This window comes from Aspergillus tubingensis, assembly GCF_013340325.1.
Source record: "Aspergillus tubingensis WU-2223L DNA, scaffold_2, whole genome shotgun sequence".
In the NCBI taxonomy this organism is placed as follows: domain Eukaryota; kingdom Fungi; phylum Ascomycota; class Eurotiomycetes; order Eurotiales; family Aspergillaceae; genus Aspergillus; species Aspergillus tubingensis.
This window is the reverse complement of record NW_023336276.1, coordinates 941,451-954,507: the sequence shown is the minus strand read 5'-3', so window position 1 is coordinate 954,507 and position 13,057 is coordinate 941,451. Positions and strand designations below refer to the sequence as shown.

The following is a 13,057-nucleotide window of genomic DNA, read 5'->3' as shown; positions in this document are numbered from 1 at the left end:
GCTGTCACGTGAGAGGTGTTGAGGGAGTGGGCCGATTACGGAGGACTATGACTCAATAGTTTGATTTGGTTGGCGGATGAGGAAAAATAAGTACTAGACTAGTAGATCATTCTGTGCTCCGTAAGGATTTTGCTAGGAAGCTGTAGAGGATGTAATGATGGTATTGGCTAACTATGATTATGCGCTATGTATGTATGCACAGGGTATTTGATTAGTATCTCTCCACCAGCCACTTCCGTCGGGCTTCTGCCTCCATTGCATTCAGCTTCTTGCTCTCGGCTCGTTTGACAGTGATATAGTTCTCAACCAGAGTGTTGCCAAGCACATCCCGGAGAGCCTTGTCGTATGCCATATTGTCCAGACTCTGTGTCAGGGTCGTGGGGATTTGGGTGGTGATTCCAAGGGCACTGCGATCCGCCTCGCTGAGTGTTGCTGCGTCATCTACACCAATTTGTTAGCATGTGTGTACGCTAGAGGACAGCCTCACTGGCAGGATTACTTACATAAACAGTCCTGCAGGGTCAGGGGCAGCTTCTCCTGCACACCCAGAGATCCTGCAGCCAGAATTGCAGCCATCGCCAGATACATATTGGACAGACCATCAAGCGCCTTGATCTCCCAGTGACCCGCAGAGATCTTCCGGATGGGTGTCTCGCGGTTCTGAGTGCCCCAGGCGACCCACTCGCTTCCAGCCCAGAGGCCGGAGTGCATCCGGTCGTAGCTGACATCATTAGACAGAGTGAAGGCCGTCAAAGAAGTGAAATGCTTGAGCACACCAGCCAAGAAGCTCTCCTCCTGAGTCGCTGGAGTCACGGAGACATGCGCATGGGCGGCTGAGCCAGCAGCGTGCGAGTAGGGTCGAGGGTGAAGGGTTGCGCGGTAACCGTGTTGTTCAGCGACATAAGTCACGACCTGTCGTGCCTTGAGCAGGGTATCGACAGCAGCGACGGGTGATCCGGGTGGTAGAATGAATTCAAACTGGCCCGGGGCCGACTCGGCGTGGAATTGTTCGAGGTCAATGCCGATGGATGCAAGAGTATCGACAATCTCCTCGAGCAGCGGCACCATACGACGGGTGTCTCGGGTCATCTGAGACCAGGAGTGGTTGCGCACGCATGGAACAAACTCTTCCTCATCGGTATCCGGTTTAGTGACGCACTTCAGCAGAATAACCTCAATCTCGAACCCGCAGAGAACATCGATTCCATGCTTGGCACGCAAATCAGTCGTCACGCGGCGCAAAAGGGTCCGTGGGCATCCTTCCACCTCCAAACCCTCCTCAGAACGCCCCCAAGTCATAACAGTGGCGCTCTTTGAGTCGATCCCCACATTTCTAGAGAGAGTTGAGAGATCTGGTTCGAGATAGAACTGGCCGGTGGTGGAACCTTCCGGACAGACTGTATCGGACTGGAGCATCAAGAATGTCGCTGTACAGATGCCGATCCGACGTTGCTTGCGAACAATCTTAGCAAATTCCCGAATAGGGAACATCCGCACCCGAACTGTGGAAGTGTAGTCAAAGAACTGCATCCAAATGTACTTGACATCTGGATTGCTATGCATGAAGCTTTCCAAAGCGTCGGTCGAAGAAAGTCCAGATAGAGTGCTGACGGCAGGGACCAGCCTGTCGTCGTAGGTAACCGTCTCATTCAGGCTATACAGGCGGTTGGAGTTATGGAACAATATATCAGCAGCAGCAAGCTTGGCCTGGTCGATGCTGTGATCGCCTTGATTAACGTAATCCACAAGAACCTAGCAAGAGTTAATTTTGGAATGGACATATGGGGTTGTTTTGAATGGTACGGACCTTTTCCAGTGCGTCGCGGAACTGCTTGTTCGCCAGCCAATATGTCTCCGGGAAGAAATGGCCATCGGTACTCCACAGAAGGCGGGTTGTGGGTACGATTTCCAAGCTCTCGCGGATGATAGATTCCTGAGCGTCTCGACTCACCATGGGAAACACCTCCCCAAGGTCCAGATACACGTTCGGGTAGACACAGGCGAGGTAGCCGGCCTCCCGAGTATACGGATAAGCGGAATGCAAAAGCACAAAGTCGACCTTGGGATAACGGGCAACCAAATCCTGTAAATATGCGGGATTCGAGAGTATTAGGTTGATATCATTATCTCCGAGTCCTGTGTGCAGTTGCAGGGGTTTGTTGGGTCCCGACGCATCACTCTCCTTGGCAGATTGAAGCTGGTTCAGGGCCTGCCTGACCAGCCAATCGTTCAAAGGTTTGTCCTCCACGCGGTATGTAGATCCAGACCCTTGCGACAAGGTCCGGGAGAAGGACTCGAGGAGGGTCCCGTCGTCTTCATCGTCAGTCACTTGGACGTTCAGTCCAGTACGGTAGCAGATGACCGATTTGAAACCTACCACCACGGGATCTGCGATAGCCTCTGAGATCTTCTGGTTGAAACCCTGGCGGAACTGGTCCAAATACTGCCGAAGAACGGTGATGTCGCTCGAGGACGTATCAAAACCATTGGGAAGGATGGAGGCAAGGACTTGGGCGGCCACAACTTCAATCCGTACGATCCGCTTGGTCGGAGCTGTGGTAAACCGATCATGCCAAGCAAAAGGCTCGATATCTTGATCCGTAAGCAAATCATCAAGGAGAAGGCTATGAGTGCCTTCCAAACACCGACGGATCAAGCCATCATAGTCACGCTCGACGTATTGATCGCGAGCCGCTTTTACGCGGTCCCACTCAGAAGTCGGGCAATCGTAGAGGGTTGCTAGCTGGGCGGCGGCACGCTGGAGGGGTAAGGTGGACGGAGCATTGTGTAGGGCGGGGCCTTGGGCCTCAGAAGTGATCTGTTCAAAAGGATATTTTGCGTAGTTGCTGGCTGCGGCCTGCGCGAGGAGATTATGGGCGTGGTTGTCGATAAGAGGATGGATTTGGATGAGGCGACGAAGAGAGGTGAGCGGATCCATGGTGCGCTGATTGATTGGCCGGTTCGATCGATCGATCGTTTGCGGATCACGGTTAGTCGGCCAGGATTGACCGTGCGCCTTGGAACCAGGAAGGAAGAGGGGAAGGAGGAGGGGAAGGATCAAGGCGACTGAGGCAGTTGACAGAAGTGAGAAAGAGGGAAGAGTGAAAGACGATTGAGAGGAAATAGAAGAACTCATAAAAGCATCAAGAAAAAAAACTGCGAGCCTAGCCGATAAAGAGTGAATGATGAAGAGAGAGAGAGAGAGAGAGAAGGGGGCAAGTAGACGATGCTTACCCGATTAGGCAGCTCGCAAGTAACCGCCGACCGGGAAGGTCCTATTGCTTGATTCAGTCATTCGCGTTTCTATTCATTGAATATCGTGGCCAAGCTCCCTGATAGACCTGGTCCGGAGTTCTCTCCGAACCAGTTGCAGGTGTAGCAGATGGTCATGTAGATGGCGTATATGCCCCGAGGTACACAAGCGGGCAATCTCGACGACCGGAGCTCGTCAACCATACGCAATCCGGTATCTTCCACGAGCTTGGGCGGAGTCCAGTTCCACCACCAGGTCGATCATCTTCATCGGAAGAATTCCTCAGGTTGGTTATTCTTATATATCAACTTCCGAGGATTACCCCTCGAACGTTTCTGGAAAACTTGACGGGCCATGGAGAAGGTGTCTTGGAGCAGTTTTCACCTCCTCCATCCTTATAGGGTGATTCGGGCGATAATCATCCGCTCTTTGCGCTTTCTTCGTGGCCCGATTGTAGAAAGGCCAGGGTGTATTTACAATTTATGCACTATACATGGAAGTCCTCCTGAGCAGTCACACCGTGCTATGACCCAGATGAGACATGCTGACGACTGACAAGTCCGCTGTCACCAGAACACTGGTGGGGATACTTAAGTAGAGCCGTGTTACGGGCGTAGAAAGCTCCCAACTAGGTAACCAGCTCCCCTCCTTCAAGTCACCCCAATACAATCAAAAACGGAAATACCCCCGGAGGGCCAACAACACCAACAGGATATGACTTCGGGTATTTGCTAACCGGTGAAGACTAGAGAGAAGAGACGGGCCTGGAAAGCAAGCCACCAAATTTGCTCTACACTCCGGGTTCAGCGGAGGCTGTTGTTGGTTTACGCAGACCTTTGTTGCGGGTTGTACACGCCCCTGAGTACACCCAGAAGGATGGATAGACGGACGTCGACCAGCACGAGCTGTTTTCGACAGCAGGTGTCCACCAATCCGTACATGGTACCTTTGTTACTTTATTAATCCCACAGGTGGGTGCGGGAAGCAACGGGCCGAGGATCGGCTTGCCGAGGCACAGTGAAAAGAAAGTGTGGCCCCAGCGCACTTGAGACTTCCGAGTCGGAGCCTAGCGCCTGTTTGACACTGAGTGAGGTCGATGACAGCAGTAAAACATAACTCAGGGGTGCTCACAACCTCGAGACACTACATAGACAGACATGCGTGGACTGCCACTCGGGCCAGTGCAGCGGTAGAAGTGTTACATGATCAGGTGATGTGCTGTTTATCAGTAACCAGTACAAACGAAGCAAACAGTCTCGGCCAAGTATCTACAGGGTCAGGTACTGCTACTATTGTAGGCAGGTCTCTCAGCAGGTATGTACGTAGTCTGGCGCATAGACCTGCCTGCCGAGAGCAACGATAATAAACTTGCATACCTGGCGAACTTACTAACCACAAAGGGTGTGTCACACGCACAGGTGACCAAGACTCCAGGAGTGCATGAAGACGGGTTGTAGTTCACATGGGTGAAGGCCGCGAGACAGGTATGTATGGTATGGAAACATGTGATGACGTTGACGACTACTGCAGTCAGACCTGACAAGGCACACACACACTGCGATATGATGGCCAAAGGTCATTACTGTCTCATTTCATCATCATGAACAGATCGCTCAGATCAGCCGGAGGTGTCAAAAAGTTTACCATGATTGTTTGAAGCCATCCATACTGAAGTCAAACTGCTTACAGACAGAATAGAAGCTGATCATATATCGGACGAGTACGTAGGTACTGCCGACAAATCTTCTCATCCAGGTCAATAACAACTGGGTAATAAGCAAAGGCGGGGATGGAGTCTGGAGGAGAAGAGGCCTGAGGCCAGCAGAGAGGAACACCCCACGGGCACATGGGCCTTAGTCAGCTCCCCACAGCGCCAGGGGCTCTGCACCTAACTAATTACACTTTCTCACATTTCACTTGCCTCTTGCCTCTTGCCTCTCTTGCCACAACATTCCAGTCGACGGGGATCAGTCTTCATTTCTTTTGCAGCCTGTTGACGTTCTACATCACCACGTGTTTTGTTCAACTAAACATAGACAAGGCACGGGAAAACCGGTCTATAGATGCAGCCCCTCTGAGACGAGACAGGTCTGAAAGAACTAATTGACTTGGCCATCGACAATTACAGGGTTCGACCGGACCCGGGAGTCCCCGAAAATCCCCGATCCTTGGCACGGTGATCACAGTCAATGACAGGCGTGTAAGCGAAGCAAAGCATGCAATTGACTTTGTTCGCTGAACTCGCTGCTAGCGGGACAGAAAACGAACAGAAGTTGGAGACTACGGTAGGTAGGCAGGTCTGATAACTCGGCTAAGGTGAACAGCGATAACCGTCCAGCCGAAGCGAGGGTGCGTGAGACAATCAGGGTGGGTGAATTTCACAAGGCCTCATGACCTTTGTTCCGCTAGAATTTTGATCGAGTAAAGGAATTGCCTAAACGGGCCGGAATTGGAGATTTGATCGAGTAACAGCGGTGAGGAGGCAATCACTTGCATTGCAGCAGGAGAGGTCCGATGGCGGATGCCGGAGGCGCCCGATAGCCCGACCCATGGTTCTGACTGGCCCAGAAGATAAGCCGGAAATTCTCTTCACTTTCCCCACGAGGGAATACGTCCCGAAATGGCAACAATGAGGGTGTACAGACGAAGGGGTTGTCCAGTGGAAAAGGCATCCTCTCGTTTGGGGGGAAGAAGGAAGGAGAGGAGGTGGACAAATATAACCTCCGGTTATCGATATGGTGATAAGGATAGTTACCGAGGCAGGCACTTGCAGACAAACAGGTCAGGCGTGAAGAAAGAATGGGCGAGAAAGAGAAAAAGAAAAAGAAAAAGACGCTTGGATGGCAAGCCGGTGGATCCGTCAAAGGGGGTGGAGCCAGGTTTTTGTTACTCGATGGGATTATTTGGTTCGATCGCCGTGGGTCTCCAGGGAACAATGGCGGCTTATCTTCTCAAACATTTAAAGCCCTTATCGCAGCCAGCAATTCGTCCTCTCGCCTTCTTCATCCTTATCAAGTCAATTCATCCCTTGCCTTTTGACGCCGGTGGAGCCTTTCCGCATCAGTCTATCGCTTATCTCGTCTTTGCTTCTTTAACTTTTTGTCCGCCCATCCTGGCTTTGATTGCTCTGCAGCTTCATCGTTCTTTGCATCTTTGGCCTCTCTTAGCGCGCAATCCTTCCAATCGATCACCCTCACCATGGAGGCTTCTCAAATCCCATCCATTGCCGTGATCGCCTCGTCGCGCGCCGTCATCTCCGGCCGTTTGACATCAGCCACCATTGTCATCTCTCGCACTACCGGCAAGATCACGGCCGTCTTTGATTCGGTGATCCCGGCTTCTGATTTCCCTGCTGGCACCCCCTATACTGATTATTCCCCCCACGTTCTGCTCCCCGGTCTGGTTGACGCCCATGTCCACCTGAACGAGCCGGGCCGTACCGAATGGGAGGGCTTCTATACCGGCACCCAGGCGGCTGCCTTTGGCGGTGTCACCACGGTCATCGACATGCCCCTGAATGCTATTCCTCCTACCACCACGGTGGCCAACTTCAAGGAGAAACTCCGTGCTGCCCAAGGGAAGTGCTGGGTTGATGTTGGCTTCTATGGCGGCATCATCCCCGGCAATGCCGGTGACTTGAAGGCCCTCGTCCAAGAGGGTGTCCGTGGTTTCAAGGGCTTCCTCATTGACAGTGGGGTAAGTCTCAGTTGTCTCTTTTAGAGGATGTGGGTGTGCTGACATATGGCTCTAGGTCGACGAATTCCCTGCCGTGTCTTCCGAAGACATCCGTAAGGCCATGGCTGAGCTAGCGGATGAGCCCACGACCCTCATGTTCCACGCCGAGATGCTGCCGCCCTCCACTGATTCCGAGGAGAAGGACCAGGCTCTCGAAGGTCCCGCAGAGGCGTACTCGACTTTCCTCGCATCCCGTCCGTCGGCGTTTGAGACCTGTGCCGTAGAGGAGATCATTAACCTGTCTCAGGTGGCCCCCAAACTCCCTCTTCACATTGTTCATTTGTCTGCCATGGAAGCTATCCCTCTGTTGCGCAAAGCCCGCGCTGATGGCGTTCCTATCACTGCGGAAACCTGCTTCCACTACCTGTCCTTGGCGGCTGAGGAGATCCGGGATGGAGACACCCGCCACAAGTGCTGCCCACCCATCCGTTCCCAGTCGAACCAGGACGCTCTGTGGGATGAGTTGGAGCGCCATGCGGAAGATGGTGTGATCCAGACGGTCGTCTCGGACCACTCGCCCTGCACCCCTGATCTTAAGCTCCTGCCATCCCACGTCCCTGGCTGCTGCCCATCAGACGGCGACAGCACTCAAGTTGACAATGAGGGTAGCTTCCTTTCCGCCTGGGGCGGTATCTCATCAGTTGGCCTCGGCCTTCCCATCCTGTGGACGGAGCTTAGCCGTCGCAAGGCCCTGAAGGCAGCAGACGAAACCACGACCCAACAGGCTCTGCAGGACGTTGTACGACTTTGTTGCACCAACACTGCCGTCCAGGTTGGCCTCCAGCACCAGAAGGGTGACCTTGTCCCCGGCCACGACGCCGACATCTGTGTCTTCGACGACACCGCAGAATGGGTCGTCGAGCCCAGCACCATGCTCTTCCGCAACAAGTGCTCACCCTACCAGGGCCGCAAGCTTCGTGGACTGGTCCGTGAGACCTGGCTGCGTGGCGAGAAGATCTTCAGCCGCGACGATGGCTTCAGCACCAAGACGCCCTCCGGAGGCTTGCTTCTGGAGAAGCGTGCTTGTTAAGACCTCTCACTCCTCCCACCTGTCCTGAGTCACTCATCATCACCCTTTAGGACTGTTGACAGCCCATTAAGCGGATGACACGACACCTTCATCATCTCTTTCTGCCGCAAGCATCCTCATCATCTCATATACACGACCTGACATGATACCCGCAACCTGATGATTTACTACTAATGAGCATTCGCAGCATATACATCAGCGCATAGACTAGTATCCCATAAGCGACGGTGTAGACAGACAACACCTCGATAGACACGAATACATCATCTTACTGAACATTTCTCTTTCCAAACTATATTTGCAGTATAGTAGCATAGCATAGTGCAACGTAGTAGTAATGATGAGTAGTAAGTAGCATGTGAACAACAAAAGTATGAATGATCAACAACAACTTCCCTCGCCACTCGCCCCCGGATCGATGAAGAAATTTTCCAAAATCATCACGATGGATAACTTTGTAAATAAGTTAGTTAGTCAGTCAGAGCGCCCCAGAGGTAACGAAATCATGACAGACAGACTTAGTAGATGTGATGATCCTTTCGCCTTCACCGCCACCACCCACTACCCCCCGAACCCCGCGTCCAACACCCACCCCCCTTCAAGTTCTCAGGTTTCTTACTACGTACTTCGGCTCCCCACACGTGCACGCGTCCTTTTCTCGGACCTCGGAGTTATTCTCGCGGACCAGGATTATTCCACTGAATTTAGTTTTGATTATCACCATCTACTTACTAGTTAGTTCGTTAGTTAGTTGATTAGTTACTTGGGGAGTTTTCTTCCCGCTGAAACTTCAACTCCTCTTCTCTTTTTCTTTTATGACTGCGGTTGTTCATCTCAGGATAACAATTAGTACCCTTTCAGCTGGTTTTATTGGGAGTGGGTGCGAATACTGATAAAACTATTCATTCCCGTCCCGAATTATTCTAAGGGATAAAGGGAGTTAGGTGAAAAATGAAAGGATTTCAGTTCATTATTGATTGATTTGGCATCGCCTAGGTCCGAGGGGTAGAATAAAGGGCCAAAGCAGGGGGGATTTGAATCATGTTGGAAACAAGCGGTGAAAAAAAAAACAGACATGATGACAAGAAGAACAAGAACAGAACATGCTTTCGCAAAACGCCGAATAATAAGGCCTACGCCATGCTACGGAAATCCCGCTCAAAGAAGAAGCCGACAGAGAGTGAAACTAACATGGACATGAAGAGAGATTTTGTTGGTTTGTGCTGATGATTGATGGGTTCATAGGTTGCGAGAAGTGGTAGTTCTCGTCCATCCTCGGCTGAAAGCCAAGACGACTATTTCGTCTTCTTCACCTCCTCCACCGCAATGTCCCCGCTGTGAGCGCTGGTGGAACCGTCAAGCGAAACCACATCTTCGTCGGGGTCGATTTCGTTCCGGACACGTTGACGACCGCGCTCTTGCATCGAGACATGAATCCGGCGGTTGACTTCTCCAAGATCGTCCTTGGATTTGATGGAGAGGGGCTTGAGGAGCGTATCATACAGGAATCCCGCGCTTCGGGATCGGCTCCGGCTGGTTCGGTCTTTGCTGCGGTTGCGACTTTCGGGCTCGCTGGGGGGCATGCTCTTGAGACGGGATTGGTAGGTGTCGTCCTCGGGGTGTTCGTGTGAGATAAGCTTCTCCGATTCAAAGTCAGGGAAGATCTCGGGGGCGAAGGTGTCGATTACGTCGACTACTCGTGCGGAAAGGGCCTGGCGTTCAGCGCGGAGTTTGGCGAGCGAATTGGCGGATCTTGGGTCGAGGGCCCGCAGAAGAGGAGGTAGGGATTTCAGAACGTCAATGCCAATTTCGCCGATACGGAGACCCGCGAATGAGACAGAGATCATGAGGCCAAAGAAGAAGATCGAGAAAAGCGCAAGGGGGATCGAGTCGGAGATGTAAGTCCTGGCGTTCAGCCACCACGGCGCTACAGACGCGTAGTATCCGTCATGGCGGCAGTAATGGAGCCAGATCGTCACAATTACGGTATACCAGGTATAGAGGGCTGGTGCCAATCCCATAGCGACCAGGATCTTCCACGTTCCAACGACATCGCGACCTTCGAGCTTGACCACGGAACCGGCAAGGGCCTTGCGCTGCTTCTTGACCGAAACAACCTTGGCCGTCACGAAGACAGGCCAGAAAAGTGCCACCGATGGCAAGGTTCCGATCGCAAGCGTAAGCAACTCTCCCACGCGGTATAACAAGGTACCAAAGACAAGCCACCACGGCCGATGCGTCACGTCACCCCATTCAACCTGGTGATCCCGAATTCCGAGGGCCCGGAGACGGCGGTTATAGTCGGAGATGGCCTTCTTCAACTGGAGCACCTTAGGTTCATCTTTGAATTGGGTGTAGCCTTTGAGAAGTCGGCGGTTTAGTTCGATAACAACGGGCAGAGGGAGCTTCATTCGCAAGGGCTTATACAGTCGTCGGGTGGCTTGGATGACCATCAGGGTCTCGTGGTCGGGCGCTTGCTGGGTTACTGCAGTGAGTGCTTCCGTGATTGTTTCCAATAGAGATCCCACGGCGTTCCGCTTCGAGTTTCCACCAGCCTTGAAGGCCTCAATCTGATCCGGGTGAACTTGCACAGGGTTACCGAACTCAACGACGGCACGGGAACGGAACTTGTTCGGATGGAAGTAGTTCATGCCGCATGGGATAATGGAGAGACCGCAGTTGGGATCCTGCGCGAGCGTTCCAAGGGCGATAATGGCGACACCGGCCTTCAAGGGCAACAGACTAGGACGATCATGACTTCCGCCTTCCGGGAAGATACCGATACAACCACCTGCGACCAGCTCGGAATACACGGAAGCGAACATCTTGCTCTGATCAATGTGGGGGGCAGCCTTGAATGGGGTACCCTTGCGCAATGGCTCGTAGAGAGGATGGTCCTTCTCGAATTTCTTGAATGGTTTCCGCAGACGAATTTCCTCGGGTCCTAAGATCTCCTCAATCGCCTGTTGTTCCGGACTCGTTTTGCCCACACGCGGGAGAATGATGGCGCCGCCCACCATGAACTGATCGGAAGTGAAATCGGTTCCCCTGCCACGGACCAGGGTCGGATCGTTGTCAGGATCGGGGAGGTAAATTTCACCCTTGGCGGGTTTCACATGGTCCATCGATCGCACGACGGGGAGGGCGCCCATGCACCCAGCCATGGTGCCGATGTACGGCTCGCGCATGGACTTCTCTGCGATCAAAAACGAGGTTCTGCGACCGGCATAGTGTTTCAAGATGCGCATCAACAGAATGGAATCTACAAACTGATTTGCATGAGGGGCAGCGACGATGATGACAGGGCCGCGTTTGGGAATCCGCCATGCGCCGCGCGAGTAGACCTCGCGGAAGAAGATGTCCAGACAGAGAGTGAAAATCCACACTCCGAGGTCGTACAACCACGGGATCATAAATCTGCGCGCCATGACTTGCGTCTGTAATTTGACACTAATGCTAGATAGTGGTGCACAACAGGGAATCAAGAGCAGTATAGAAGAAGAAAATCGAAAGGGGAGAGAAAGGATTAGATGAGATGATATGTGTTGATCTCAACTCATGACCGCGGGGGATTTAATTGCCAGTGACGTTGAGGCAACAGGCGGAGTTTCTTGGGGCGGACAGCAAAAACAACGGCAGCAGCAAAGCGTGGTAAAAGGGAACAAAAAAAGCCGGGGAAGAGGCAGAGCAATAAGAACCGTGTCTGTCTTTTCGCAGGGGTTCTCCGCCTGAGGGAGGTTGGTTTCCCTTAATCCGTGGCTCAAATGAGGAGGTGTTACCGCAGCTTGCCAGATAAAATGTCGCAATGATCCAGCTTCACCGGCAAAGAAGCTTCGCGAAAAAAAAGAAAATGTTTCAAAAGGAAAACCAGTGAGCGAAGAATGATGATGTTCGGTGTTCCACCCAGACTAGACTAAGACTAGGCCTATGCCGGAGAAACCAAAACGGGTCTGAGCTAATCTATTTGGGAGAGTTACTCCGGTGCAGTATCGCCGGGGTAGGAGAGGTGAATTGCCAATTGTTGGGATCTCAACAGAACAGTTGGGAATCAATTGATAGGGTGCAGCTGGTTTGATAGGTAACTGACAAGTAGACCAGGATGATGTGCGAGAGTTCTAGAGCTTTGGCAAGAGAAAGTGCCAATCATAGCATCGGGCTTGCTGGTCGATGAATCATGGGATGCGCGCGGGGTTCTCGGATGGGCGCGTGGTGGTCACGTGCTACTTCGCCGTTGCGGGTAACCGGACTTGGACTAGCGTGTCGTTGGCCCATGTGGTTACGGTATGGTACTCTGTTGCGGTAAGTTACCCCGCAGAGTTGGTGGTCTGGATGGTATCAGTTGGAGTTGAGTTGGGAGCTCATCATTTCACCGATAAGGCCTTCAGTATGGGATAGATTTCGATTCTCACCCGTCACTGCTTCATGGTGACACAAGAATTGCTTGTAGAGGGACGGGGGAAGGTACTGATCTCACACTGACTATACTGGATGCCATGAACAGCTTCAGTCTCGTCGCATGGCTAGTGGATTGCCCACGGCAAACAGCTCCAGATCCGATCGGAACCTGGGGAATGGCTGGACATCGGTCGCCATGACCAAACACAGGGACTCCATTTGTCAGGAGTCGGACTGAATCTTCCATCAAGTGGTAGAGAAGCGGGTGGTGGGGACTCTCAAGTGGGGAAGAATGGGGTGTTACTTGGCGGACTTGAAATGAAAGGCAGACGATAATGTTGTCAACAAGGCGAAGTAGAAGTCCAAAGCATATCAAAATGAGAAGGATGGAAGCATGAGAGATGAAAGAGTAAGAGACGCATCCCCGCATAGAGGGCCGGATTCTCCGCAATTTTCCCACTCTGATTGGAGTGGGGGATGCAAGGCGTGCGAGTCAGCCGCGAAGGACAACAAACAGGTCGATCTCACGTAGTGATATGATAGCCTTTCCCACTTGCTCAATTTCAAGATGAGCCAGTATAAAAAGACACAGTGGATTAGGTTAGACAGACATCCATCGTTAGGACCATAGACAGACCGACAGC

The 13,057-nt window shown here is 52.4% G+C and overlaps 3 protein-coding genes across 3 annotated transcripts; 1 reads left to right on the top strand and 2 right to left on the bottom strand.

The window, feature by feature from the left end:
• Positions 1-211: 211 nt before the first annotated feature.
• fluG (extracellular developmental signal biosynthesis protein FluG) lies at positions 212-2,938 on the bottom strand (the record flags this gene model as incomplete). The annotated part of the gene is made up of 3 exons (XM_035496008.1): positions 212-441; positions 504-1,752; positions 1,808-2,938. The coding sequence occupies 3 exons, from the start codon at positions 2,936-2,938 to the stop codon at positions 212-214; spliced, it is 2,610 nt and encodes an 869-aa protein (XP_035351901.1).
• A 3,513-nt stretch (positions 2,939-6,451) lies between these two features.
• On the top strand, positions 6,452-8,018 carry AtWU_00892 (allantoinase alX; the record flags this gene model as incomplete). The annotated part of the gene is made up of 2 exons (XM_035496007.1): positions 6,452-6,949; positions 7,005-8,018. The coding sequence occupies 2 exons, from the start codon at positions 6,452-6,454 to the stop codon at positions 8,016-8,018; spliced, it is 1,512 nt and encodes a 503-aa protein (XP_035351900.1).
• Positions 8,019-9,313: 1,295 nt separating this feature from the next.
• On the bottom strand, positions 9,314-11,446 carry AtWU_00891 (putative glycerol-3-phosphate acyltransferase Sct1; the record flags this gene model as incomplete). Its single annotated transcript, XM_035496006.1, has 1 exon — positions 9,314-11,446. One exon carries the CDS (start codon positions 11,444-11,446, stop codon positions 9,314-9,316), a length of 2,133 nt encoding a protein of 710 aa, XP_035351899.1.
• Positions 11,447-13,057: the final 1,611 nt, after the last annotated feature.